The 27,970-nt window shown below is 42.9% G+C and overlaps 1 protein-coding gene across 3 annotated transcripts; it reads left to right on the top strand.

The window, feature by feature from the left end:
• Positions 1-768: 768 nt before the first annotated feature.
• On the top strand, positions 769-27,944 carry abca3 (ATP binding cassette subfamily A member 3). 3 transcript variants are annotated; one of them, XM_004918012.4, is made up of 31 exons: positions 769-1,547; positions 9,978-10,062; positions 11,036-11,288; positions 11,380-11,519; positions 11,647-11,812; positions 11,970-12,229; positions 12,333-12,449; positions 15,059-15,179; positions 15,271-15,444; positions 15,616-15,797; positions 16,796-16,942; positions 17,135-17,264; positions 17,886-18,040; positions 18,170-18,325; positions 18,521-18,731; positions 19,101-19,251; positions 19,792-19,890; positions 19,980-20,163; positions 20,567-20,873; positions 21,080-21,353; positions 21,617-21,821; positions 22,605-22,824; positions 22,966-23,124; positions 23,223-23,392; positions 23,639-23,773; positions 24,396-24,590; positions 24,709-24,896; positions 25,204-25,374; positions 25,745-25,929; positions 26,203-26,276; positions 26,488-27,944. In XM_004918012.4, exons 2-31 carry the CDS (start codon positions 10,009-10,011, stop codon positions 26,617-26,619), a joined length of 5,115 nt encoding a protein of 1,704 aa, XP_004918069.1. In that variant the 5' UTR covers positions 769-1,547; positions 9,978-10,008; the 3' UTR covers positions 26,620-27,944. The 3 variants fall into 3 exon arrangements, with proteins under 3 accessions (XP_004918069.1, XP_004918068.1, XP_031748644.1); XM_004918011.3 differs by lacking the exon at positions 769-1,547 and adding an exon at positions 1,564-1,669; XM_031892784.1 differs by lacking the exon at positions 769-1,547 and adding an exon at positions 7,857-7,990.
• The last annotated feature ends 26 nt before the right edge of the window (positions 27,945-27,970 follow it).

The raw sequence follows: 27,970 nt of genomic DNA on the forward strand, positions 1-27,970 counted from the left end.
GTGCAACATTTCGGGGCAGAATAACCCCTTTATCAAGCTTGATAAAGGGGTTATTCTGCCCCGAAATTTTGCACCTCCGCAATAAAACTTTGAAGGGCTTGTTCCCTAATTCATAGCTCTGTGTGCCATTTGCTTTTTTTCCAAGTTGGTTTTGGGAGGGTGCCGATCCCTCCAGCAGTGTGCACCGGACGTTTATTACTTCGGAGAGCCAGGGTGTGCGGAAAGGGTCTCTGTTGTGCCCCTATGGCTAAGAGCACAAATGGAGTGAAATGTTGGTACTGCATGCTTGTGTTATATATAAATAACTTGTATGGGGCCCCAAAGTTTCTTCTCCTTTTTTTTGGGGGGGGGGGCAAAAATAGGTCTCAAAAACTCAGCTTCATAATTCAAAAATTGGCTTAGAACCAGACGTCCACCTTGTTTTAAATACCATACCCTAATGCAAAAATAAGTACAAAATGTCCCATTTACGGAGGCCCACCCCACCCAGCATAGGGCCGCATTTCTGGGTCCCCAAAACGGTGGCAACCTCAGTCCAAACCCACAAGCTTTAGAGCATTGCCTGTGGCATTTTAAAGTCTCACTTTAAACCATATTGGCTTCAGTTAAGGAACACTCTCCATATGCCCAAGATGCGTCATACAAATGCACCAACTCCCATAACACAAATAAACATAAACACATACCCCCTCTATCCTGACTGACTCGACCTTTACTTTCCACGGTCATGTGACCGAACGGCAAGCTCGGGTCATGTGACCTCACCCGGAAGCCGCTGGGATCTGTTGTTCTTCGGCTCTGTGGTGACGTCACCGCTTGTCTGAATCCCTGCGAGACAGCTGCAGCAGCAGAAGGAGCAGCTCCAAAGAGACAGCTGAATGTAACCCTGGCACCGAGAGGGACAGAGCTGGGAACCTTCAGCACCTGCACCGAAAGAAAAGAGGCTGCTGCACCTGCTGAGAGGGATACTATATAGGGAGACCGCAGCACTTGCACATAGAGACAGTAAGGGGAGTGGGGGCATTACTAGGGACACTGTTGTACTAAACCAAATTCCACCTTATTTGCTTCCTATATATATTTATTATAGCAAGAAACTTGGATTTTTCATTAATTCTGCAAAAAGGTTGCAGATTCAGCTTTTACCAACAGAGATTGCTACAAGGTTCCAGTTCCCTGGGGACCTACTGAAATAGACATGTAAATAGAAGAACCATTGTCATCTGCCTACAAAACAAAAAAAGACAAAGAGATCAGAGCATCTGCTTGGGGACTGCAGTATTTACTCTGCCACGTCCAGGATCCGCAGAGAGAGAGAGATCCTATGTGAGAGCCTGTAGAACAGCACCAATGGAATTAAATCTTCTATACAATATTACTGACTAATAGTCTCCACGGAAGGAGAAACGTGTACAGTGTGCCCAAAGGCGGCAGGAGAAACACTGGAAAGGATCCAAATGGGAGGGACTGCACTAAAGGAAACCTCAAATCCATGATCTCATAACCTCGGTTTGGCCAGACCGGGCACCACTATTCAGTTGAAGCAGGTAATATCTGTAAGAAAACCTGAAATAAAGGGGGATTACAGAGAAGAAGCTTCCTTATGATTGATTCAGTCTGGAAAAAAAAGGTTCTTACTCCAAAGAAAAGCAATGAGGTTTGGGAAGAGGTAATTTGCAAAGTGTATATACATATATAGATACACAACACATATATAGGAGATATCCTTTCCTAACCTCTCCACCTTTCCAGATATTACAGTTGTAAAGGTAAGTACTTATAAAATCAGACCTCCTCTCATAGGAGATATATAAACAAAGGCTTGAGGAATAGGGATCCCCCGTGGGGAGGCTTCTCATACACACACGTCTTGCAAGCACTGATTCTGTCTATGAAAATGAGGTGCTTGTGTGGACGTTGGTATCACCTTCTGAGGTTGCATAACCTTGTAATCTTTACTTCATGGCACGTAAAGGTCTTTGACCTGTCGGAAGTGTCTGTTTGAATTTATGGCTTTCTCACCATGCTGTTATTTTATTATGGTCACGCTGGTAGAAGGGGTAATTACAGTGCTATTCTGGATTTAGTGCTCTTGGCTTCATTACAAATTCACCTATTTTTAGTCAGACTCCCTGCCATGTTTGAAGTGGCAGAGAACGCCCTTTCAGGTGTATACCACTTTGTTGTGCACCCTAATGTATGTGTGCCGGAGGAGGTGTGTTCACCACATGTTTTATCCTTCCCTGTTTGTGCCCCAAACCTGTGCATGCCCTGTGTAATTGTAGAGTAAGAAGGAATTATGTTATAGTAACTTTCTGAACTTATACACCAGAGGCTAGTTGTGTTTTACATAGGGGGGGCAGCAGCAGTAGTGGCACTATTTCTCTTAAACAGGAAATGAATGGAACAAAGAAACTTTGCAGGAATACAACTGTCTTGGTAAACGTGACCCAGAGGAATGGCTTTGCACAGTGATTAAACTCGTGCCGCTGCAAGTATGTCATGACACTAGTGATATCCTAGCGCTGTGAGTGTTGTAGGTCAGTGTTTTATATACTGTGTGTACACTAAGGGGTCCATTCATTTAACCACAATTTTGTGTAACCACAATAATTTCTGATGTTCGAAAATTCTTTTATCGGTCTTACGAAAATATTGTGGTTGCATTCCAAAAGTCACAAAATTTTCAAATCCGAACGTTCGTAAACGGCACGAAAACCTTTCTGGCTTTGAAATTTTCAATGTATGATTTTGGAAGCCTTCCATAGGACTCAATGGCACTCTACAGATCCAACGTGGCCAAAAGATAGTCACGATAGTCTTTGCGAAAAATACAACTTTTTCGTGCAAGTTAACGAAAAAGAATATTAAACAAAATTATTGTGGACATTACCAAAAGTTCTATAAGTTAGAAAAAAAATATACATTTTTCTCAAAAAAACTTTATTTATTTTTATATTGAATGGGGCCCTAAATGTACGTGGACATCCAGCCATCAAAACAAAACATTTTCTTTGTGCCTGCAGAGGGTGTGTTATGTTGAGTAGAATGAAATAGCGTTAGTTGTGGCGAGTAGTTCAGTTAATAACGGAGATTGTAATGGCTGTGTCACAGATCGTCTCACTGAATCAATAAGAACTATAGTGCAATAATCTGTAATTTTAACGCAACTGATGAATTGAAAAAGCCAAACCGAGTGCTCCCCATCTGCATCTGCCCCTGCCACTAAATTTGCCATTAATTTGTATGGGGAAATAATGTTGGTCTAGGAAGGGTATTATAATGTATGGTTGACACAGTTGTCCCTCAGGTCACTGGCGGTCAAAACACCGGATGGACCATATAACTAAAGGAAGTTCAAGGAAAGGACAGAATTGCTTTTAAAGGGGACCTGTCGCCCTAAGAAATAATTCTAAATCCTTTACTATTGTCTTAGTTGAGCAAAATAAAATGTACTTACAACTCTATATATTATTTAATTTTGTTTCTTTCAGTCATGGAATTCATAGTCACAGCAAGCAAGCAAGCAGGCACCATTTTGTGGATACTGTTATAAAGCTGTATCACCACAAAATCTCTATTTGCACCCTCTAAATGACATTTAGGAAGTGCTGACTGGAAAGTAAAAGTAGTTTTACTGAAAATCTGAGTTGTCAATCATATATTGCTTGCTCCGCCTCTATGCCTCAGACATAGAGGCGGGGCAGTCAATCTATGATTACCAAATCGGATTAATTAATTACATTTATTGATGATTTAATAAAATTTAATAAAAAGTAATTTAGTTTCATGTTTAATTTGCAAAGGATTTTGTTTTATACAGCTTTTTATGTGTGAGTGACCGGACTCCTTTAATACTCAAATAGGTCATTTTTGCTGTAGTCCATTTTCTTTTATTGCTGCAGATTTGTTGCTAAAAATAATTCTGTCATGGGCACATTTAGATGGGAGAGTGCTTCCGTTCATGTATAACAACATTTGGAATTGGTCTTCACTGTATATTAATCTGGTTGCTATAGTCACTGAACATAGCACCAAGTGAATTGGCAGACAGACTGGTGAGAAGTAAGAGAGGATCTGACCAGCAAAGAGAAGTAATTGCAAAAAATAAATGAATTCTCACTTGGAGTTCACTTTCTGGGGGGAGGGGGTCACTAATTCTATACACCATATGGCACTTTAATCTGCAAAGAGCATAAGGGTGTAAATAGAATATATATTAATGTAGATGAATAAGCCCCAGTGTTGGAAAGAAGCACAGGAGGAAGTCAAATGTATATAATGATTATTATGCTCTTAGATTACTGTTGTCTAAAACTAAAATAATTTGTAGCATAAACACCCCATTAATGCCTGGTTTGGTGCAGCACAGGGCCCAAGGCACAATCGCAACTGTGTATGTGTTTGTTATTGGACTATTTATGACATTTTTGAATGCCACCTTAAAGGGGTGCAGGCTTAAGTCTTAATACGGAACTATCCAGAATTTATCCAGCAGAAGCTTATGCCATTTTACCTAGATTGGTGTGGCTTAATATGTAGGGTTTAGTAATTTAGGTGCTGTTGAAACTTGAAACCTGTTAACAGAAAAGTTATAAGGTTTGTTTTGTTTACCCTGCTGCCTGGCTGTGCCTTTATGGTAGTAATAAAGGTAAAAGAAAAAAATATATAATGGAAGGCACCTAGAGGCACTGTAAGTTTTACTGGAGAATATACAGTATAAAGTGTATGATTATTTTAACAGACTGGGAAAACAAGCTTTTCTACATCCAGGCCTGCAGTTCTTGAGAGTATAAACATAATAACCAATATTGCAACACACTCTGTGTAATAAAAACAAGTTGCATTTTTTTAAACAACATATGCCCTAGATCCTTGATGTCTGTATAAGCCCTAGATCCTAGATCCCAGCATCAGGAAAAGTGGACAGGGCTAGGATGGAGGTGGGGGTAGCCCGGGGGCCAAAGGAGTCGTTAATCCAACCCTGGGGCTGTTGGTTGTAATTCATCTAAACCTGAAGTACAGGTATGGGACCTATTATCCAGAATGCTCGGGACCTGGGCTTTTCCGGATAAGGGATCTTTCTGTAATTTGGATCTCCATAACATAAGTCTGCTAAAAATCATTTCAGTATTGAATAAACCCAATAGGACTGTTCTGCCTCCAATAAGGATTAATTATATCTTAGTTGGGATCAAGTACAAGGTACTGTTTTATTATTACAGGGAAAAAGGAGATAATTTTTAAAAATTAGAATTATTTGCTTATAATGGAGTCTATGGGAGACGGGCATTCCGTAATTCGGAAATTTCTGGATAATGGGTTTCCGGATAAGGGATCCCATACCTGTACTTAAATTAGACTGAGAAAGTTCCATAGCACCCCTGCAGCACTGGTGTAAATATGCTGCTGGATTCCTACAGCTACATATAGTTGTAAATAGATAGATAAAGGTATGGGATCCGTTATCTATAAAATTCCAAATAACAGGAAGGCCATCTCCCATAGACTCCGTTTTAAGCAAATAATTTAAAATTGTGTAAATTATTATTTTTTTCTCTGTAATAATAAAACGGAACCTTTTACTTGGTCCCAACAAAGCTATAATTAATCCTTATTGGAGGCAAACAATCCTATTGGGATTACTTGATGTTTAAAAAGACTTGTTTAGTAGTTTTGGAGATCCAAATTATGGAAAGACCTTTTATCGGGACAACCCCAGGTCCTGAGCATTCTGGATAACAAGTCACATGCCTGTAATATGTTCCTCTGAGTGACAAAGCCAGCCATTCACTGGTGGGAGTCAACTTGTTGGGCTTCTCCCACTGAATCTAATCACAAAGCTGGGTCCCTGGGACACTGCTCCTCTTGTCAAAAAGACTCACTTTTTAAGTGTGTCTTCGTCTTTCATTTATTTTTGTTTCTTTATTAGCAGTTAGTAGTGCTCCTTAATACAGAATAGTAATACAGGTGGACAAGACTGCTATTCTAAACATCTTGATCAGCTTTAGATTGTAAGCTCTGTGTCAGAAACAGTTCTGCATGAATAATTTTGCAGAATGTACTGCATATAATTATAGTCTCTATCATAATATGTGATAGATATGACATATTGTATGGTCGGCTGAGGCAGGGACTGATGTGTATGATCTCTATAAAGCACTGGGAAATATTACAGCTCTATATAAATATATTTAATAATAATAATAATAATAATAATGTCTTATCAAGGTGTATTACTACAACTCCTAACTCTCTGAACTTCAAAAGCGCTGAAGTGCTATGGATTTGCTAACCCACTCACTAAACATTCCTTCCTCATTGCACCTTCCTATAGAATGTGCTACTGTTTGAAGACGTGAAGTTAGGCCTCTATTGATTCATTGCATATTGGCCAATCATGATATGAAGCCTCTGGTGTAATACCTGGAGTACCTGTGAATGATATCAGGCTATCCTATCACAACGTACAGTGGGGTACTGTGCGAATGGTGAGGGGTAGTACTGGTCTGCAGTGATTGGTAGAAGGTTAGCCAATCACACTTTGGCCTGGGCATGATGTAGAGCTGGGGTATAGTGTTTTTAGGTCAGTGTATGTGTAAGAGTCACAGAAGATACTGCCTTGCCTGGGGTAAGTAGGGCCGTGCCAGGGGTAAGTACGGTCTGGCTTAGTTATGCTTCCAAGCAGGTTGTTTGCGCTAGATATTCAAGCAATCATTTTTATTGGGAGTAAGTGGAAAGTGTTAATTCTTTGTTGCAAATCTATCGGGTTTTTTTTTATACTCCTCCATCGAGCTGATTAGTACGGGGGATTTCTTATTCTGTTTCCAAAACAGCAATGGTTTCTCTGTAGCTCAGATCACAATTTGTACATATTCCATTGCAGCCTCAGAGAAGGAGTGAGACTGGCAGCTTAGTGCTATCAGCACACAGTGAGTTATCCAGGGTGTGTGCATGGACCTTAGAGCCACAGCTAGGCTATGTTCTGGCTTCTTCATAGGACAGTAAAAATCTAATTTATTGAGGGGTGCTGATATGTTAGGCACCTCCCAGTTAATAAAACTGCTTACTTGCCATGCACCTCTTGAGAGACACAGCACTCACTACCACCTTCCCTGCAGGGCCATATTTATATAGGCGTATGAATGTTTGTGACTTGGAGGGTGGTAGACTTAGGGGGTAGCCCTTGGGTGCCTGTATAGAAAATAAAATGTAAAAAATTCCCCCATCCGCTGCTGGAGATTGCAGTTAGCAGAGCTGTGGGGCGGGGGATACCTGGTTAAAGGGCTATCGGCACATTCATAATATGCGCCAGTTGTCAAGGATGGTGGAACCTTCCGGGTTCCGTGCCTAGAGCCCTGTATTTCCTTGGTATCCCATGTGCCTAGGCTAGATTTGCACATACACAGTATCGTAAGACTTTCTGTGGCACTTTGAACATTTTATGTGGTGCATTTTTCCAAAGGGAAACCCTGACCCACAGCATTGCTTTTCCCAAGAGTTCAGCAGTATATCCCTTCTTACATTTCTTATTTTAACATAAAAACCCATTTAGTGGCAGCACCTTGCATTTTGGCACACAGTCGTTTCAACATTGCTGATCTGCGTCACCAACCCCCCCACCCCGCAAAAGTGCCCCCACCCGCCCTACAAGGTAAACCTCTAGGACACTTAAGGGAGAGACAAGTGCTGACTCAATGTGTGCATAAATCAAGCACCTCCAGGATTTCTTAAACAACAGCGGGGTTAGGATCAAAGATAAAGGCAAAGTTCTGCACCATTAGAGGATGAAGCAATCTTGGGTCTGGGGGGTGAATGAGAGGCCTGTTATTGTAAGAGCAGCTAAGAACATCTCACAAAGAAAGTCGGACCCTTAGTGGGGAATGTACAATCCTGACTTAACGCGTTTTGCAAGCGTGGAGGTTTTTTGGTTCTTCTTCTGTTGACCAAGCCCTTGAGACCTAGCTGCTGTGTGGCTCCCTTGTGTAGGGTAAGTGAGTGAAAGAACACTATTGTGCTATTGTAAGGCAGAGGGAGAGCTCAACAAAGGGAAAGGGAAAGAAGCAGCTCTGGAAACCCCACATGCAGTTTATGTGCAACAAATATGATTTAAGGGCAAATTTACTAACAATGGAAAATAAAGCTTGAGACTTGTTAAGGCTTGTTCCACTTTCCTTGGGTGCAAAAGACATGTTTGATTCAATTTTTTTTGTTGGTAGAGGAATTGTATTTATTTCAAGTTTTGTTATTGGTGTATACATTCAAATCCCTGACAACGCACAGAAAACTTGGGGGCGAATGCCTAAGCACTCCAGTTATTACAAATGTTTTGCTTAAAATGTTTTTTTTCTTCTAGTGGCTCCTCAAATGAATAAAACTGTAGATGGCAAAATACAATTTAGTAAAAAAGGGGAGGGGTTTGTACATTTCTAAAGAAAAAAATTTAAAAAATTGTTTTGAATTGACTTGAAAAATGTATTTTGCCTTGAATAGGAAAACAAAATTCTGTTTGCTTCAGAAATACTACTATAGTTTATATAAATAAGCTGCTGTGTAGCCATAGGGGTAGTTAATCAATCTGAAATCAGCCTAAATGGCACAGGTTTCACGGCAGATAACAGATAAGCTCAGTAAAACACCATTGTGTTCTGCAGAGCTTATGTTATCTGCTATGTAACCTGTGCCTTTTTTCAAGCTTGAATGGCTACCCACAGCAGCTTATTTATATAAACTATAGAAGTCTTTCTGAAGCAAACACACAACTTTTACCAGTGCAGGGCAACAGTACATTGTATTCTAATTATTTTAAAACAATTTCATTTTTTGTGTTACTGTTCCGTTAAGGTTAACTCTTAGTATGTTCTTAGTTGGTCTTTATTATTACATTGTTTTGCAATTATTTGCTTACTTCCTCTGGTTTTTTTTGGAGCTTTCAGATGAGGGTTGGGGGGTTACTGAACCTGGCAGCAAAAAACGTATTGCTCCATGAGGTGACAGTGTTGTTGTAAATTCGGGTATGTTTTTGTATACTGCCCTCTTTATTTATTGACTGGTCTCAGCCAGGTATAAGTCTTTTGTAGAGATCCTCTAGCGTCAGACTTGAGCACACTGATGGCTTCCTGGCTATGTCTTTTTTCCCCCATCCCCAATCAGGCAGATACATAATATATGCCTATGTAGGAATGTGTGAAATGCATTTTGTATAAAAACAGTGAGAAGGTAATTTCCTTGTATAGAGAACCTGTTCTATTTGGTTTGTTTTAATTGAAAAAGGTGAAATAATGATTTGGGGTTTCTCCTTGCCCGTTTCTCCTTGTGGAACCACCAGAATGAGATTAAAGAGAGAAAATGAGTTTTGGATAATAAGTACCTCCCTCCTTCTCATTGTTGCCTGGGCCTCAGGCTCATCCATAAGGATTTTGCTATACATGTTTTTTAAGTAGAAGGAACCAAGTAACTGTGCGTGTTGCTACACATGTCCATATTTGGGCCATGTTGAGTGCATGCCCAAACCATCTTGCCACTTGTAGCATGTCCAGGGGGGCTGAAGGTCTGTCCCAACTGAAGGCCCTACTCAGTGCCTAGATGGGGTATTCAGAGCTGAATTGGTGAGAGGAGATGTTGCACTCAGCTGTACTTGTCGCCTATCCACCTGAAGGAGGAGGGTAGTGCCACTTGGCTATTCTCATGGATGGCCAGTTGAGATATCTCTGAGGTTGGCCAGTGTATGGCCACCTTAAATATTTACACACACACACACACTTTTGCACCTGTCTGCAAATATCAGTTCACCTGCTGGTATTGAAAGCTGAAAATGTTGGTTTGGGTCTGCATGAAGCTTTCTATGGGCGTTGGCCTAATGTGAGTTGGAGGATGTGCATAATTGGACCATTGACTTTTATAGTTGCCTTGTTGAAATGCCAGGCTGATACCAGACTAAACATGTTTAGTTCATCTGTTGTCTTTATCTTTTGCAGCTGCCCCAGTTCCTGGGTCCCCACTTGCAAGATGGCCGTGTTTAGACAGCTGGGGCTTCTTCTGTGGAAGAATTACATCCTGCAGGTAAAAAGTACTCGCTATGTTGTGTTGCGGATATGTGTATTTGTGCCCCCCATGCAAATAAAGAGATGCAGGTACACTAGAGTAGAGGGGAATGTTTGGGTGGTTGCATGCATTTTGACTTACGCTTTGGGTCCCCAGATGTTGCAGGACTTTAATGCTTATAATTTTCAACACTTGTTGTTCTGCAGTATTTGGGTGTCTACAGTTAAGAGACAGGACTCTAAGACCCTAGTCATATTGAGTTTCTGTTTAATCACAATGGGAATCAGCTGTGGCAAAGTGTAGCATTTACGGGTTCAATATACATCTATCTGTGTTCCCAGCAATGATCAGCTCCTTTGCAGCAATCTGCATTGTAATCAGTGGAAAGTGAAAACAGCCCAGCTTCATTTAAGCCACAGCAAAACACTCTAGGATCGCTCATGTGTCTTCAACCACATGAGACTCATTAGCATTAATCTAATCGTAAGAAGGAAAATGGAGCTAGAACAGCAAGAGCAACATAACTACAGCTTTCAGACTGTTTTAGCTCAGATCAAAAAGACCAAAACTGCACTGTATAGTCTAGATGGGGTGATACCAATGAATTGTAATGGGGAAGAATGACCTAATTCTTCTGGGAATTAGTACCCATTTTAAGAGATAAGACCTTGATAGTCCTTCCAACTGCTGACTGGCATATAAAAAATTAAAGCTGGCATACAAAAAGGTATGTGCCCATACTTGGGGCCATAAAACTCACTTGGAGGGCCTCAGACAGCTTGTTGGTCTCTTCTTGGATAGTTCTGCACTCCAAAGTGGCCTTCAGGTTAGTCCCCCATCCCCGTAGGGTTTTAGCTCTAGAGTTTGGGAACCACTGAGCTAGGGGTATGAGATGCCAGCCTAGCACCACCTTGTAGAAGGTAGACAATGATGTAGTAGAAATAAATAGAGCTGATGTGTAATTTAACATTTATCTTCCTTTGTGTTACAGAAGCGACAAGTCCTCGTGACCGTGATTGAGCTAGCCCTGCCCCTCCTGTTTTCAGCCATCTTAATTGCACTTCGGCACAGAGTCCCTTCTGTTACATACCCCAATGCCACCCTGTATAGAGAAATGCCTTTCCCAAACCTACCATTTATCCCAGGTCCAAGGCCATGGGAGCTGGCGTATGTGCCTTCTCATAGTAAAGCTGCCCACAGCATTATCCTGGATGTAGGGAACCACCTTTTTCCCTATTACTTTGGTAAGTAGTGCCCTGCTCAATGCCATGAATGGGTCTGGTCAGGTTTTCATTCATAAGAACTTTAGATTTAATTTACCCTTTTATCTCTTAGCCAACCAGTCGGCCCGAGGATTTCCCACAGAAGAGGATTTTGAAGACTACATCAGGCATAACAACCATTCAAGTAAAATCCTGGCAGCCGTGGTCTTTGAACACAATTTTAACCACAGTGGGGACCCCTTACCACTGCAGGTAACCCACCAAGGCTTTGCAGATATTGCTTTTATGATTAGATTCATGAGACACCAATAGGTGAATCATTGATTTGAAGTATCTGCTATTCAGAACACATTTTAATTTATTCTTATTACTGACACAGGTCCGTTACAGGCTGCGGTTCAAGTACAGCCCACGAAATGCCCCAATGAGTGAGCAGACAGGGCTAAATCCCAATGTGGACAGGAACTGGCACACCCGATATCTGTATCCGCTTTTCCAGATGCCTGGGCCTCGTGAGGCAGGAGACAAGACTGGAGGCACACCAGGTGCTTTTACTAAAAGTTTTGCTCATCTGTACTACCTGCACATACAGAATCACCCTGTGCATAGCACACATGTAATGCCGATAGCTCATTTGTTGATGCCAGGATGTTATAGAATGATTATCTCATTAGCTCACATGCTTGCTGTCTGTGCATTCAGGATACCAGCGGGAGGGCTTCTTGGCCATGCAGCATGAAGTTGACCGTGCCATCATGCGGTACCATGCCAATGAGAGTGGCCGTTTACTATTGGACAACATAGATGTGGCCATACGGCGCTTCCCTTATCCACCCTATGTCAATGACCTCTTCATCCTGGCTATCCAGAACCAGCTTCCTTTGCTCCTAATGCTCAGCTTCACCTACACATCATTAAGCATTGTGCGGGCACTGGTCCTGGAGAAGGAGAGAAAGCTAAAGGTACAGCCATGGGCACCCTGACTGTGCATGATTTTTATTTAGTTATTTTGCTTCAGAACCACCTTGTAGGTACAAATCTGACATGCCTGTTTCTCACATACAGGAGTACATGCGGGTCATGGGGCTCAGTTCCTGGCTTCACTCCACTGCCTGGTTCATCCATTTCTTCCTGCTCCTCTTGGTGTCTGTCTTCTTTGTCACTTTGCTGCTGTGTATCCAGGTTTGTATCAATAGGTTCTCCTTAATAGTATCAGTATCATGTAAAATATTTTTATATGGACAACACATATAAAGGCTTCACTATCAGCTCACCGTGCAATACTGCCTTCACTTGCATCTGGTGCAGAGCAGCTGCACCCTGTGCCTTTGTGTTAGTTGTGCCTTTAGTACTGCATCCATTGCAGAGTGCAGTACTTCCAGGTGCAAGGGGGCACTATTTAAAGCAGGTGTCCAGCATGCCTTGCAGGGATGACCTTTTAGGGGATGCCCAGGCTCAGACTGGAAATCTTTGGGTTCTGGCAAATGCCAGAGGGGCTGATGTAAGATGCTATAGACAGTTACTAGTTAGTGGGCTTGTGGGGGGACTGTTTGGCCCTCTGTGTACTTGAAATGCCAGGGTCAATTTTGAGTTTCAATCCAAACTGTGCGAGGTGCCTCTCCTACTGTATACAGGGCTGCTAGGTGCACATGCTTTGTACCTGTTTTTATTTTTTGCATTTGTAATATTGTGATAAATTTGTCCTTATCTTGTATTTTCATACCCTTCCATCCAATGTTGATTTGTTATCTATAATCCCAGCATTTCAAGAGATTCCTGGATGTGTAAAGCTGGCCATACACGCACCGATAATATCGTACGAAACCTCGTTTCGGTGCGTGTATGGCAAGTCGGCAAGTCGACCGATATCGCAGGAAGCTGCTGATATTGGTCGACTCGCTGATCGGGCCAGTTAAAAGGTTTTGATCGGGCGCCATAGAAGAAACTTCCGCGACTTATCTCCCCGTCTACCATGGCCCTTAATAACTAGTTTTCAAACCCTGCGCCAAACGACTAGTGTAGCCATTTCCTTTTAGTGTAGTAATCGTTCCCCGTCCTTACTTTGTAAATGTGTGACGTTCTGTGTTCTTGTGATTGTCTTATGCAAGCAACCTAGCATAGAGATTCACTTAATTAGTGAGAATGCGTCAGTGGTAGAAATGAGATACTCAGTCACAAGACCTTGGGTAGAAATACATTTGTTTGTTTTTGGGATAACCGCAGGTCTGGACTGGGATTTAAAATAGTCCCTGGCATTTCAAGTACACAGAGGCCCAAACAGCCCCCCACCAGCCCAATAAATAGTGACTGTCTATGGTATCTTACAGCAGCCCATGTGGCAGAACCCACAGATTAACAGGGAATGTTAAATTATAAACATTATGGTGCAACCACATACAGGTTGGGAAGTGGCATTTATTGTTGCTGCTGGTTTTACATTGCTTTTTTTGTATGTTGTGGGTGCAGGATAAAGTAAAAGGAAAAAGATGCTGTTGTTTTTGCACACACCATAATGTATACACACCTAAATGAAAAATCCAGTACAAATATAGACATTTTGCCTGCTGTGCTGCCATCTCTGTATCTCTGTTTATTCTATGTCAGCAGCATTTTGTAGATGAGGTCCTATTTGTCCAGTGGCAAAAAACAAGACCAGAGGGAAGTTAATCTGTAGCACAGACATTTGCTTCTCTCACTCATTGAGAGAGGGCCAATCGCAGAAACCTCACTGCAGATGTAGGAAACATTTTATCTTCATCCTGAATATGGATCAATACAATAACCGCTGTGTGTTTCCTAAGAGGCCTGATGAGGTTTATAAAGAGCAATTGCCTTTTCTCATGCTATGAGAATATATATCTCTTTTATTAACCGTTTAAGGAGGCCCGTCTTGCCAACATTTTTCTTTGGGATTCATTAAAGGGGAACTCAGGCTTTGTTAAAGTGCCCCACACAGCACAAAAAACCATAATATACCTATCACTGTAATCTTTTCTTTCAAAAAGTATGAATAAATACCATTTTTATATGCTGAAATACAGCTGCATCATTTAAAATCTTGGCAGGGGAGGAGGGACTAAAGCATTGATGTTAAAAATGGTAAGAACTCTCCACAGCTTACAGACTGCATGCTGGAACTACATAACCCACAATGCATTGCACTGCAATGCTCCTTTCCTTATTTACATCACATGTGCAGGGAATTGTGGGATTTGGAGGATGCAGGCTGAAGGCAGGCTGAGGACAGTCGACTACTGTTACATTTTATTTGAATCTCAAAACTAGTCAGCCAGATCAGCAGGGGAACAGGGGGCGGGGCTTAGGTAACTATTCTCTGTTTCAAAAAACTAAGTTGTGTTTGGGTGGAGTTCCCCTTTAAGGCACAGTTGAATGCTTACGGGGCACAGAAAAGACATGACTTGGTATAGGAAAGCTACCAAAGGAAATACAACTATGACTGCTGTTCTTATCTGACATGCTGCAACACAGTGGGAAGGTCACATTTCTGCATTCTCTGTTAAATATTTCATTTACTTTTTCATTCAGTCCAGTATGTATATTATGTCAAGTGAAAGCACCAGTTTTGGCCAAAATCATTTGCATAGTACTTCAAGGATCAAAAACAAAACAATAACCAATAGTTTATGTCCCATAGGATTAGGAACCTTATCATATTGTTATATACATGTCTTTTTTGTGTAACCTGCTAACCTTTTCAGTTTCATTTCCTGGCCAGCAATGAGTGCAGTCCTGTGCTCTGTTTGATGTTTAATCTCACTTATTTCACCCAGGTCAGCAGTGAAGGTGCGGTCCTTACCCGCAGTGATCCCTCGTTGGTGTTTGTCTATATTTTGGTGTTCTCAGTCTCCACCATCAGCTTTAGCTTCATGATCAGCAGTTTCTTCTCTAGAGGTAAAGACTTACTCCTGTATAGCTCCGGCTAATAACATTGTCCTTGTATTTGTCACTCATTAGGCCTTGCTCATTGGTTTTTATTTTACAGCGAATATGGCAGCCGCGGCAGGGGGCTTTCTGTATTTCCTCTCCTACATTCCCTACTTTTTCATCTCTCCGTGGTATGATGAGTTGAATCATGGCGCAAAAGTTTCTTCGTGTCTTTTCTCTAATGTGGGCATGGCAATGGGGGCTCAACTCATCGGGATGTTTGAAGGCAAAGGTGAGCGTTTGATAACCCTGCAGTACTTATATTAATAATAAATATCTGTAACATTATATTTTATGCAGTAGGTGGATCTGTTTAACTGGTTACTTAAAGATGGCGTTTTGCCTATTTTTGTTTACTCATAATATTGATGCTGAAAATGCACTCTCTTTGTTGTCCTTGCAGGTACAGGAGCCCAGTGGTCAAATCTCTTTACGCCAGTCAGTGTGGATGATAATTTTACATTGGGTCAGGTCTTGCAGATGCTGATGTTGGATTGTGTTCTCTATTTTCTGGTTGGGTGGTACGTTGAGTCTGTCATGCCTGGAGATTATGGAGTACCCCAGCCATGGTATTTCTGCTTCTTGGTGAGACCCACTTCCAAAACCTATTGTATATGTTTATTATCTGCGTCTTTGCAGCTAATTCTGTACTGTTTATAGCACTGTCCAGGTACACCCTAAGGGTAAGAACCCACAAAGCGAGTTACTCGCCCGTGAAAGATCTCTGCTATTGCGGGTGAGTAACCACTTTGAAAAAGCTTTCCACTGGCAACAATAGAAGTCACTGGTGGAAACGCTTTGGTTTCCGAAGTAGCATGAAGTTTGCTGCCGGAGGAAAATTTGGATTACCAAAGTAATGCGTAACTTCTATTGTTCCCGGTGGAAAGCTTTTTTTGGAGAGGTTAATCGCCTGAGATAGCAGAGATCCATCGCGGCGAGTAACTCACTCCATGGGTTCTTACCTAAAGGTACATAGACATTTAAGGGGAAGCTTATGGGAACATTTAAAATAAGGGGGTGAACTTATAGCATTGTGTTTTCTGCCCCAGCAAAAGTGTTGGCAGTAATACTAGAGTGGCCAGTATTACTAGAGTAGACCATCTCTTGGTCATATGAGATGTACATTGACATGAGTAAGGTGGAAGGGGCCCACAGGGGTATTGCTGGGTATCCTGACTGACCAGTCTTGTATAGAGAATCCAAGCAACTCTTAAAGGCATTAAGAGAATCTGCCATTACAACATCGCTAATCAGGGCATTCCCCAACCTCACTGCCCTTACAATAAAAAAAAAATCTATTCTGCTTCAACTGAAAGTTATCTTCCTCTAGTCTAAAGGCGTGGCCTCTGGTGCATTTATTGTTTTAATAGGAAGAAATATCCCCGCTATCTGTATATAATGTCCTTTAATGTACATTTAAAGAGTAATCATGTCCCTTTAGGGACTTTTTATCTTCCAGAAGGTTCAGTTTGGAAAAGGGAAAGCTAATCCATGCAGAAATGAGGCATTGCTCTCCTGCTTTTCATTGTGTCATTTGGCCATGTTTGCGCTCTAAGTATATATATTTTTTTAACTCTATTCAGCCTTCCTACTGGTGTGGGACGCCGCGGCTAGTGGAGGGTTTGGAAAAGGAAGATGATGAGGATCCGGAAAAGGCGCTGAAAGGAGAATATCTAGAGGAAGAGCCATCAGATCTGGTACCAGGAATACGCATTAAGCACTTAACTAAGGTAAGTATTATACAAAGTTTCCAATACCATGTTACATTATACTTTTGGTGGGTGTGGTTTCCTGAGGTCCCAGTTATGGTCCTTACTTAGCTGGCCAGTGTGCCATTATATGACATTTACCAGTAGTACAGGTAGAAGAGATATCTGTAGTGAACCTTAGTCCCATTGACTTTTGTTATTCAATTTTCCCAGGTGTACCATGCGAGTGGAAAGAAACGCATTGCTGTGCGAGATCTCACGCTTAACATGTACGAGGGGCAAGTCACAGTGTTATTGGGACACAATGGCGCAGGAAAGAGCACCACGCTTTCCATGTTGACAGGTACTGATTAGTTGCAGGGCATCAAAGCTGGACTAACATCATTGTGGCATCCCCGCTCTGTTTGATAATAATAATCATAGGGTTACTTAGCCTCTGGTACTATGAGTGTGGCCCAGTGTCTGCCTTGCAAGTAAATAATAGTGTGTTATGTAAGAAAAGACACAAAGTTTTCCCAGGAGCAGTAACCCCTAGCAACCATTCAGTTTTGCCAATGGCAAAATAATATCTGATGAGGTGCAATTCCAGACTTTTGTTCTTTGAGGCTACAATTTCATTGATATTCTTACTTTTTATTAGTTATCTTTCTGTTCAGACCCGCCCCATTCATATTCCAGATTCTCATTCAAACCACTGCCTGGTTGCTAAGGTAATTTGGACCCCAACAACCATATAGCTGCTAAAATTTCAAACTGAAGAGTTGCAGAAGAAAAAGCTAAATAACTCAAAAACCAGAAATAATCAAAAATGAAGACCAACTGCAAATTATTTCAGAATAGCACTCTCTACAACATACTAAAAGTTAATTTTTAAGGTGAACAACCCCTTACACCATGTGAAACCGTTCCCACGGTTGCCCTAGTGTTGCACACTTTGATGCCGTCTTTCCTACTTTTTCCCCAGGACTCTCTCCCCCATCATCTGGTGAATGCTATATTGGAGGTTATGAGATCACTCGAGACACAGCTCTGATCCGTCGCAGCCTGGGACTGTGCCCCCAGCATGATGTCCTGTTCCAAGGTCTTACTGTTGAGGAGCACCTCTATTTTTATGCAGGGGTGAGGGACATTCTGATGCTAGGCCCACGCCATAGAAACATTTCAAACAATAATATCTTGTTTTTTCTGTAGTTCTTAAGTGGTGATTTATATGGTCACAAGCTCATAGTTGCTTTCCTTCCTTGGCAGTTAAAGGGATGTCCACGCTGGTGCTGTCCAGAAGAAGTGGAGAAGATTCTCCAAATCCTGCGACTGGAGGAAAAGCGCAATGCTCTCAGTACACAGCTCTCAGGGGGGACATGCCGTAAACTGTCCATTGGAATTGCTCTGATCGGAGGATCCAAGGTCAGAGGCCTGAGGGGTGTGAAGTTGGGGTTTCTGTAATTTGGGCTATAGCTATGAACATGTGCTGGTTCTGGTGTTGCTATGACATAATAAGAAAGATCTTCCCATATGAATAATACTGTGGACACTAGGTGCTGCTGTTAAAAGGCCATTGTTGCAGCATACATATAACATATGGAAATTTTGCCTTTACAGGTTGTGATGTTGGACGAACCCACCTCAGGAATGGACCCGGCTTCCCGCAGGGACACGTGGGAACTATTGCGGCAGCACAAACATGACCGTACCCTGCTGCTTACTACTCACTTCATGGATGAGGCAGACATTCTGGGAGACAGGATTGCCATATTGGCTCAGGGCCAGCTCCAGTGCTGTGGGTCCCCACTCTTCCTGAAATGCAAATACGGTGAGGGGTGGAAGGTTAAGGACATACAAGCACCCACAAAATACTGGGGCACTATGGTACTGAACAAGGAAACACATTACAGGTAGTAGCCTGTACACTAGGTCCTTTATATTCCTGGGGCCCTAGCAGTCACTATTCTTGTTATGTCTCTAAGCTACAGGATATTTTAGGGTAATAGGCTCCATACAATGATACAACTACAAATGGGGTAAAACATGCAAGATCCTATGACCAAAGCAAGTAACTGTTGCAGTACAGATATGCCAGAATATAAACCCTGTTTTACACCCATATTCTTGGAGGAGTAGATTGTTCCTTGTCTCATTAATGGAATTGTACAATATGCCTTTCCTATGCCTTGATTTGCAGGTGCTGGGTACCACATGGTTATGGTGAAGGAGCCACACTGCCAGGTGGAAGACATCACTCATCTTATCACCAGCTATGTGCCCAATGCCACCCTGGAGAGCAATGCAGGAGCTGAGCTGTCATACATTCTTCCCAAGGAGAGCACCCATAGGTAAAGTGCAGAAATTCCACTGTGCACAGCACTTTATAAGCATAGATAAAGTCAGCTGATTTTAGTCTGTCAAATATAAGGAAGTTCCCAAGGAAAGGGAGCTGACTGGTGCAAAATCCAACTTCCCCTTCTAGGAAATGACATGCTCTTACATGCACAGATGGATCCATAACATTTCTATATGCTGATTGTGCTTATTTTTTTTTTTAAAGGAGGAGGAAAGTTATAATCACTTGGGAGGGGGGGGGGGTTTGCAAAAACATTAGGCACCCCCCAGTGATTGTAATCACTTACCTGAAACCCCCAGCCAGTGCTCCTCTAAGGAGAAAACAGCACTGGCCCAGGTGCATGCAACAAAGCAGTCCTCTTCCTTCTTCCTGGGGGTGCCTAACATTTGGCACCCCTAGTTATTTAGCCTTTCCTTCTCCTTTAAAACATTTCATCTGATTAATCGGTGTGCTTATTGATATATATATATATATATATATATTTTCTTTCTTGCCCAGTAAGTATCTGCTTGGTCTTTTTCATCCCCTACAGGTTTGAACCTCTCTTCTCAGAGCTGGAACTCCGTCGTGAAGAACTGGGAATAGCCAGCTATGGGGCCTCTGTTACCACGATGGAAGAAGTATTCCTGCGGTAAGCACTGTCAGGCAGCAGCATTTCATACAGTGGCCGCTAAATGGCAGCTAGAGTGTGATGTCTATGTTTGTTGTTGCCACCGACAGTGTTGGGAAGCTTGTAGACACCAGCCTGGACATACAGGCTATCCAGCTGCCTCCTCTTCAGTACCAGCATGAGAGACGCGCAAACGACTGGGGAACTGAGGAGTCCTGTTCTATGAGTGACTGCACAGAGGACAGCGGGACCCTCATCACTGAGGATTGCTCTAACATCAAGCTTAATGGGAAGGTGAGAGATAATGCGAAATTAAAGGAGAAGGAAGCTGTTAAAATGGAACCATGCTTAACAATAGAAGTGAGCCCTGTAAGTTCTTAGTAATTGATGATGCAGTCAGGCCCGGACTGGCAATCTGAGGGGCTGCTGTAAGATGCCATAGACAGTCACTATTTATTGGGCTGGTGGGGAGCTGTTTGGGCCTCTGTGTACTTGGAATGGGAGCTGCAGCAGGGGGTACACAGTATGTTGCAAAAGCTGTTGAAATAATTACCCAGCACCATGTTTAAGGGCCTTGTTTAAGGCCGCAATGTTGAGTCCTTTAATGCTACATGTGCATAATATTAGTCTGACCCTTGTCTCTCAGTAACATATCCTCTCACCCTGCATTCTTTGTGTTCTTTTTTGTTTTCCTCAGTGTACCCTGTGGTGCCAGCAGTTTTACGCCCTGTTTGTGAAGAGAGCTGCTTACAGCTGGCGAAACTGGAAGATGGTGGTGGGTCAGTTTCTGGTTCCTCTGGTCTTCACCACTTTAGCATTAGTAGTGGGCAAGACTTTCCCTGGTCCCCAGGACTCACCACCATTGGATCTAAGTCTGGTGCCCTATGGGTACACAGTGGTGCCGTATTCTCTTCCCCCTAATGCCTCCACCTTGCTTCAGAGCCTGGCTGATAATTTCAGGGATCAGTTTTCTGGACAGCAGATGGAGCCGCAAGAGGTGCTAGGTGAGTGCTGAGCTTTTGTTGTGGTACTATGGGCATGGAATGCTGAGTCCTGCTGCTGAAAAACAAAGCAGTGTTGATTGCCGGCATTTGTAAAACTTTTTGATTCTGCCCACACTATGTTCTAATATCTGAAAGTAAGGAAAGACTTAATGAATAAGTGAAAGGCAAGGATCGGTTCAAATAACCAGCAAGTTCTGTTTCTTTAGATGATCTTGACAACTATTTGCTGACCAGAGCTTCAGATGAAGGGGCACTGTTTGCCGAGCGTTGCCTTTGTGCCGCCGACATTCAGAACCTTGGCTCTAGGATCAAGGTGACAGCTCGCTTCAATAACCAGGCATACCATGCAGTCGCTTCGGCCCTTGCCCTGGTCGACAATGCTCTCTTCAAGCTGATCGCTGGCCCAGAGGCTTCCATTTCTGTAACCAACTATCCTCAACCACGAAACACCACAGAGACTGCCCAAGATCAGCTGCTAGAGTAAGGAAATGTAACGGCATTGCAAAGGTTAAAGCAAGCGTAGTGGCAGTGATTTTGCTTTCCTGAATGTTTCAGAACTGCGACAGGATTATTGGGTTATATCTGAAGCTCCTCTTGCAGGATGGGTTAATTTGGAAAATATGTTTGATTAACCTTGTAGTTGAGTGAGCTCAGTGGTGAAATTTTCTGTCACTGAAAGCAACTGTGGGTGAGGGGTAGCCTATAGGGCAGTTATTATAGTAATGTTTTGTGTTTGGCTGCAGGGGCCAGGCTGGCTTTGCAATAGCCATAAACCTACTGTATGGGATGGCTTCTCTGGCAAGTACCTTCTCTCTGTTGTTGGTCGGAGAGAGAGCGGTGAAGTCCAAGCATGTACAATTCGTCAGTGGAGCCTCTGCTCTCAGCTATTGGCTGTCTGCACTAACCTGGGACTTGCTCAACTTTCTGATTCCTTGCACCTTCATGCTGGTGAGTTAGAGGACAGCTTAGTCCAGAAACCATAGCTCTACTGATTTACTCATATTCTCTTCTCTTAAAGGGATCCTGTCACAATTTTTTATGGTATAGTTTTATACCATATAGTTTTTATAGCTTGAACCAATAAATGTATTTTTTTTAAGATCTAATATTGGCGTGTAGGCGCCATCTCAGTGCATTGTGCCTGATTTTGAGCTTCGGAAGGAGCCAGCACAGCACAATAAAACTGCTTTCAGATAAGGTTTGAGGTGGACTTGGATTTTAACTATTGAGTGCTCATATCTACCAGTAGGTGGGGCTTGGGAGCATTTTTAGCAGTACAGGTGTCAGGGAGCAGCTACCTTCCTTGCGGGGGTAGGGAAGGGGGGGGTGATATTACTCCAACTTGCAGCTCAGCAGTAAAGTGTGACTGAAGTTTTTCAGAGCACAGGTCACATGGCTGTGGCACCCTGGGAAATGAAGAATATGGCTACCCCCATGTGAAATTTAAAAATTAAATATAAAAAAAAATCTGTTTTCTCTGTTGAAAAATAGCTTTCAATGCAGGATTCTGCTGGAGAATCTCTATTAACTGATAGGTTTTGTAAAAAAACTGTTTTCCAATGACAGTTTTCCTTTTACCTTCAAGTTCCCTCCTGGGCTCATGCATTAGCCTTCTTTAGTCTTATTTCTGCCACTACTATCCTATATGTCTTCACATTCCTCCTGTTTCATTTTATATTTTTACCCATACTATTGGAGGAGGCTCTTGACCACCCCCTTCCTCTTCCATAGGCGGTGTTCCAGGCATTTGATGTGCGTGCTTACACGGAAGAGCATCACCTTGTGGACGTGATACTTATGTTGCTCCTGTATGGCTGGGCTGTGATACCCCTAATGTATTTATTCAGTTTCCTGTTCACCTCAACGGCCACTGCTTACACCAGGCTTACCATCTTTAACATTCTGTCCGGCACGGCCAGCTTCCTTTCTGTTACCATCATGAGCATTCCAGGTGAGAAGATCTTCAAGGCTTTTCCTTACTCTGCCATGAAGATGTCTAGTTTAGACCTCCCCTTATTATGCTTGTTATAGAGTACTCCATGATGCCCCTTACTTTAAGCAGTTCTCCAATGTGCATTTGTCTGTCTTTCAGCCCTTGGCCTGGTGGATCTTTCTCACATCCTAGACCAGGTTTTCCTGGTACTGCCAAATTACTGCTTGGGACGATCATTTAGTGACTTCTATCAGAATTATCACTTATTAAAGTTCTGCCGTTCATCACCCCGTTCAGCGATCATCTGTCAGGCATTCAGTGAGTGACAGGAAGTAGTGAACTTCTTCATAAATACTAATTTTTTTGGCGTGCGTCTGTAGTAACCAGAGATAAAATAAGCAATTTTTTTTCTTCAGATATTACCTGTCAGGACAACTACTTCTCGTGGTCTTCACCAGGGGTGGGCCGGTATTTGACGGCCATGGCTGTTCAGGGCTCAGCTTTCCTTTGCCTTCTCTTTATTATCGAGAGCCAGATATTCTGCCGTTTGTACAACCTGTGCCGCAGCTACAAAGAACACAGATGGGTATGTAAACTGGATGAGAGTACTGGGGGAACCCAGAGTAATAAGGATGTTTGAGTGTTTGAGGACCAATCAAAAATGGATCCTCATTTTTGACCTCTTTTGTTGTTTCATATTTCATACAAACATATTGTATATTCTCCATGTTCGTTTTGCCTTGTTCTGACTTATCCCATTGGCTGACACTCATGCAGCTTATGCCAATGTAAGTAACTATATCAGTTCTTTTCTTTCTCTCGCCTTACCTAGGCTTCACTCCCGGAGTCCCCTGTTTCTCCCCCAGAGGATCGAGATGTGGCAGATGAAAGAAAAAAGGTTCTGGAGTCACCCTTGGAGCAGCTTTCAGCACTTAGCAGCCCCTTGGTCATCCGGGAGCTTAGCAAGGTGAACAGATATTCTAGTGTATCTGTATCCTTAGATATTCAGTGCAAAGTCTTGTGCTGTTTACTCAAAGGAGCCCAATAGTGCACCAGTTGCACCAGCATCAAAATGGGTGTTGCTTAGGCAGCACTGAATTCAAAATCTCGTCCTAGGTGCAGAAAGCAGTGTTCAGGGTTTTGCTTTCCTTTTGCAAGTTCTCAAAACTGATTGGTGATTGTTTGCTATTGGCAGTTGCACTTTAGCACCTATGTCTGGTAGGTACCCATGCCTCTTGTCATAGTCTGGTTCCATTATGTGTTGGTTAGTAATGTGCAGGCTGGCCCAAAACCCACTGGGTGGGTTTGGGCGGGCGAACAAATATTTTTTGCAGGTTGTGGACGGGTCCAGGCCGAACTCTGACTTCCACTCCGACAATGTCCTTATGCCCTGCTTTTGCCTCTGGCCCTTTGCCCTATCCCTTTGGAAATGCCAGGGATGGGCAGGTCAGCTATGGGTATAAAACTTTGTTTATTAATGGCAATTTGCTTTTTATGTTTGGTGGTCAAACCTAGAACAAAATAGAGGACAATGGTAAAGTTGTAAAAAGGAGTGCATGTAATCCACCAATCTGTTTTAAATATAACAGGTGTATGGGCGCCGTGCCTTGGTCCTAGCAGTTGACCGTATATCTTTAGCGGTTGGACGAGGCGAGTGCTTTGGCCTGCTGGGATTCAATGGAGCTGGCAAGACCACCACATTCCGCATGCTAACGGGAGATGAAACTGTCAGCTCTGGGGACGCGTATATTGATGGGTACAGCATCCTGCGCCACATCAAGAAGGTAATGCAGAGCATCTGTGCCCCATGCAGCATGTTGTGTGTATTGGCGCTGCCCAGATGTGCATGAGTTTGTCACCTAAACTTGCACATTTTCAAAACTCATTCCCTTGTATTTCAAGGTTCAGCAGCGAATCGGCTACTGCCCACAGTTTGACCCTCTGCTGGACCACATGACTGGGCGCGAGACACTGTGCATGTATGCTCGCTTGCGGGGGGTGCCTGAGGGATACATTAACAGCTGTGTGGAGAACATGCTACGTGGGTTACTCCTCGAAGCCCATGCCAACAAGCTGGTGCGGACATACAGGTGAACAAGGACTTTCCTAACTAGAATTAACCTGTCATGTCTAGGGCCATTATTTATATAATGAAAATTACTTCTTCCCAGGGGGGACTTGGGGAGTCCCTGGATTTTTTCCTTCTCCTTACCATACATTAGTTATTTACTCTATACCTCTCTCACCATCTTTTTATATTTTCTCATTTTAAACATGTCTTCCTTTTCATCCCTCCTCCTTTTCTATGTAGCTCACATGCCAGGTTTCTCTGTGTCGCCCCCTACATTCTCTTAAATTCACCCTATGGTTCTTTCCCTTCCTTACGTTTCTGCCCAGTGGAGGAAACAAAAGAAAGCTCAGTGCTGGTATCGCTCTGATTGGAGGGCCATCCGTGATCTTCATGGACGAGCCATCTACTGGAATGGATCCTGTTGCACGGAGACTGTTGTGGGATGCAGTGACAAGAACAAGGGAGAATGGAAAGGCAGTGATCATTACCTCCCACAGGTAGGGTGGGGAGAAGGGAAAATTAAGACATAAAATGAAAATAAGTGGGTAAAATGTAATAGTCTGTTGGCAAGGCGTATTGAGAATAATCTAGCACAGGTATGGGATCTGTTATCCAAAATGATTGGGACCCTGGGATTTACCCAATTAAGGGTTTTGCATAATTTGGAACTGTGAGGTAATAAAGTTACCCCATGGTTGTAGTCCTTAGCAACCATATATTAACCATTCTAACTTCTGTTGACTTATTAAGGCTTATTGTTGATTGGCTGAAGTGGTTTTACTTCCCTGAGGAGAACCGGCTCCATTTAAAGAAGCCCTTTGTAACAGTAACGTAATGTATCCCCACTTTCTTTCTTACATCCACCAGCATGGAGGAATGCGAAGCTCTATGCACACGTCTTGCCATCATGGTGAATGGACAACTAAAGTGCCTCGGAAGTCCCCAGCACCTGAAGAACAAGTTTGGGAGTGGTTACACATTGCTGGCCAAGACCTCCCGAGGGGCAGAGGAACTGATGGCTTTTAAAGATTTTGTTGAAACGATATTCCCAGGTCAGTTTGAATAAAGTCTGCGCTGTCTTAAAGTGACAGTATACCCACTATTCAGTTTATCAGCTTTGCATTCCTTTTTAACCAATTAGTGTGCCGGTGGTACTCTGTAGCTTGAGATTTTACTATCTACAGCACATTACAGGTTAATGGCTGAGGTTTATGGAGGATATGTCAGCAAGCAGTGTGGGAGGAAGGAGAGTATAAATCAAAAGGATGCATAGGAATGAAAATGCAAATGGCAAATGTACAAGTATCTTCTGTCTCCCCCTGCAGGCAGTGTGCTGAAGCACGAGCATCAGGGTATGGTGCACTACCACATAACCAGCCAGGAGCTCAGCTGGGCACAGGTAAGAGAACAAAGCCAGCTAAAACATCATTGTATGTGCAATACAGCCCTTATTATCATTGTGTATTTATATAATGCCAACGCTTTGCATGAATTTATAACAAACAGGGGTCTTACCATAAGAGAATAGAACTGAGTCCGAGGGTCTATGAATGGAAATGTGTATGTTGGGGGTACAAAGCTTAGCATTTATAATTTCTTTCGCTTTCCAGGTGTTTGGGACTTTGGAAAAGGCCAAGGAGAAGTTTGATCTGGAGGATTATTGTGTCAGCCAGATCTCACTGGAACAAGTCTTCCTGAGCTTCAGTCACTTCCAACAGTCGCCAGCAGGTGGCGTAGTATAAAGGGATCTGCTGTTGTGCCCCGAGCGTGGCACAGTCTGCTCCGTCCAAACTCCATTGTGGATGCAGTAACTCACCTATGGTCAGACTGTCTGCCTAACTGGAACACGGAGAGCACTGACATTGTATCCGTCCAAAGCCGTTGCTCCTACATATCCAGTTAGGCCCCTTCTGTGTCCATCCAGAATACCCTCTTCTGCATGTCTGTCCAGTGCCAGCCCTAGCCCTTTCTTTGGCTTGTGTGCTCAGAGCTATTGTTTAATGTGTCCGTCCAGACCTTTCCTTTCTGTGTGCTATTTATTTACTTTGTCCATTTGTTTTGCTCATTCCCCCATACGCCACCAGCAGGCTATCTGCAGGACAACCCGTCTTAATAACAACAAGGGATAACAACAAGGGCCCTCTGCTCAGATCTGCTTTTTGGAGAAACATTGATGGTCGTGACTACCTCTCTGGCCCATTCCAGTAACTGCATTGCCACTGTATCAGAACAACACTATTTTACTTGGACTGGATCTTTGCCTGGTGCTGTGGGCACCTGAACTTTGGCCTGTATGAAGGATTATGGTTGGGACACTTCACTCCTTGCCTCCTGTTTGCTTTATTTTAATACAGTGTCCACTGTATGATGTGACAGTCTGCACTCTGGATCACACTCTCTTCCATTATAATTCTGAGTGACCCCCCTTACCCCCAGCCCCCCTCAATCACAGGCATCCATACTCATGATCTTGAGAGTTCTTGATTTAATAATTCCTAATCGCGCGGTTGGCAATATGCCAACAGATCAGCTGATTTAAAAATTAGCAAGCAAGATTTTATCATGGTCTCTTTTAGCAAAGAAGGAGTTAAAATTAAGAAGGGACTTAGTAGAACATGCAACAGAAATAAAAATACACATCAATTGGGCGAGTGCTTTCATTCGGTGCTGCTGACCTGATGTCACGGGTGGCCGTACCCCAACTCCCACGGTGCCTTACTACTTCACCAGGCAGTCCCAGAAGAGGTGCTGGGAATGTTCCAAACTTACATTCAGGGGTGGAAACCCAATTTCACCCTTTTGCTACCAAAGGGGCCTAATGTTACTGCCAGTCTACTGCAAATGTTCAGTAGGAAGACGCACATCCAATGTAATGGGAAAGAATGACATTGGCTCTTGCCTTGGTGTGGCATTTAGGCTTCTGTGCTTTTTGTGAGCACGCCGTGATGGAGAGAGATGTTCTGCAAGGTCCCTTCTGTCTTTGTCCTGGGAACACAACACTGACTGCTCCAAGCAGGTACTTGATTGTAGAAACCTAATAAAAATTATTTATGCTGCTCTTTTGACAGCTTTGCCTTCCTGTGTTTATTCTGT

This window comes from Xenopus tropicalis, chromosome 9, assembly GCF_000004195.4.
Source record: "Xenopus tropicalis strain Nigerian chromosome 9, UCB_Xtro_10.0, whole genome shotgun sequence".
Classification (NCBI taxonomy): domain Eukaryota; kingdom Metazoa; phylum Chordata; class Amphibia; order Anura; family Pipidae; genus Xenopus; species Xenopus tropicalis.

What these genes read in the sequence shown, in the direction of transcription:
- abca3 (XM_004918011.3), top strand. An exon ending in CAGCAGTTTCTTCTCTAGAG is followed by an intron (nt 15,180 to 15,270) that starts GTAAAGACTTAC and finishes TTTATTTTACAG; the next exon opens with CGAATATGGCAGCCGCGGCA. An exon ending in ACATCAAGCTTAATGGGAAG is followed by an intron (nt 20,164 to 20,566) that starts GTGAGAGATAAT and finishes TGTTTTCCTCAG; the next exon opens with TGTACCCTGTGGTGCCAGCA.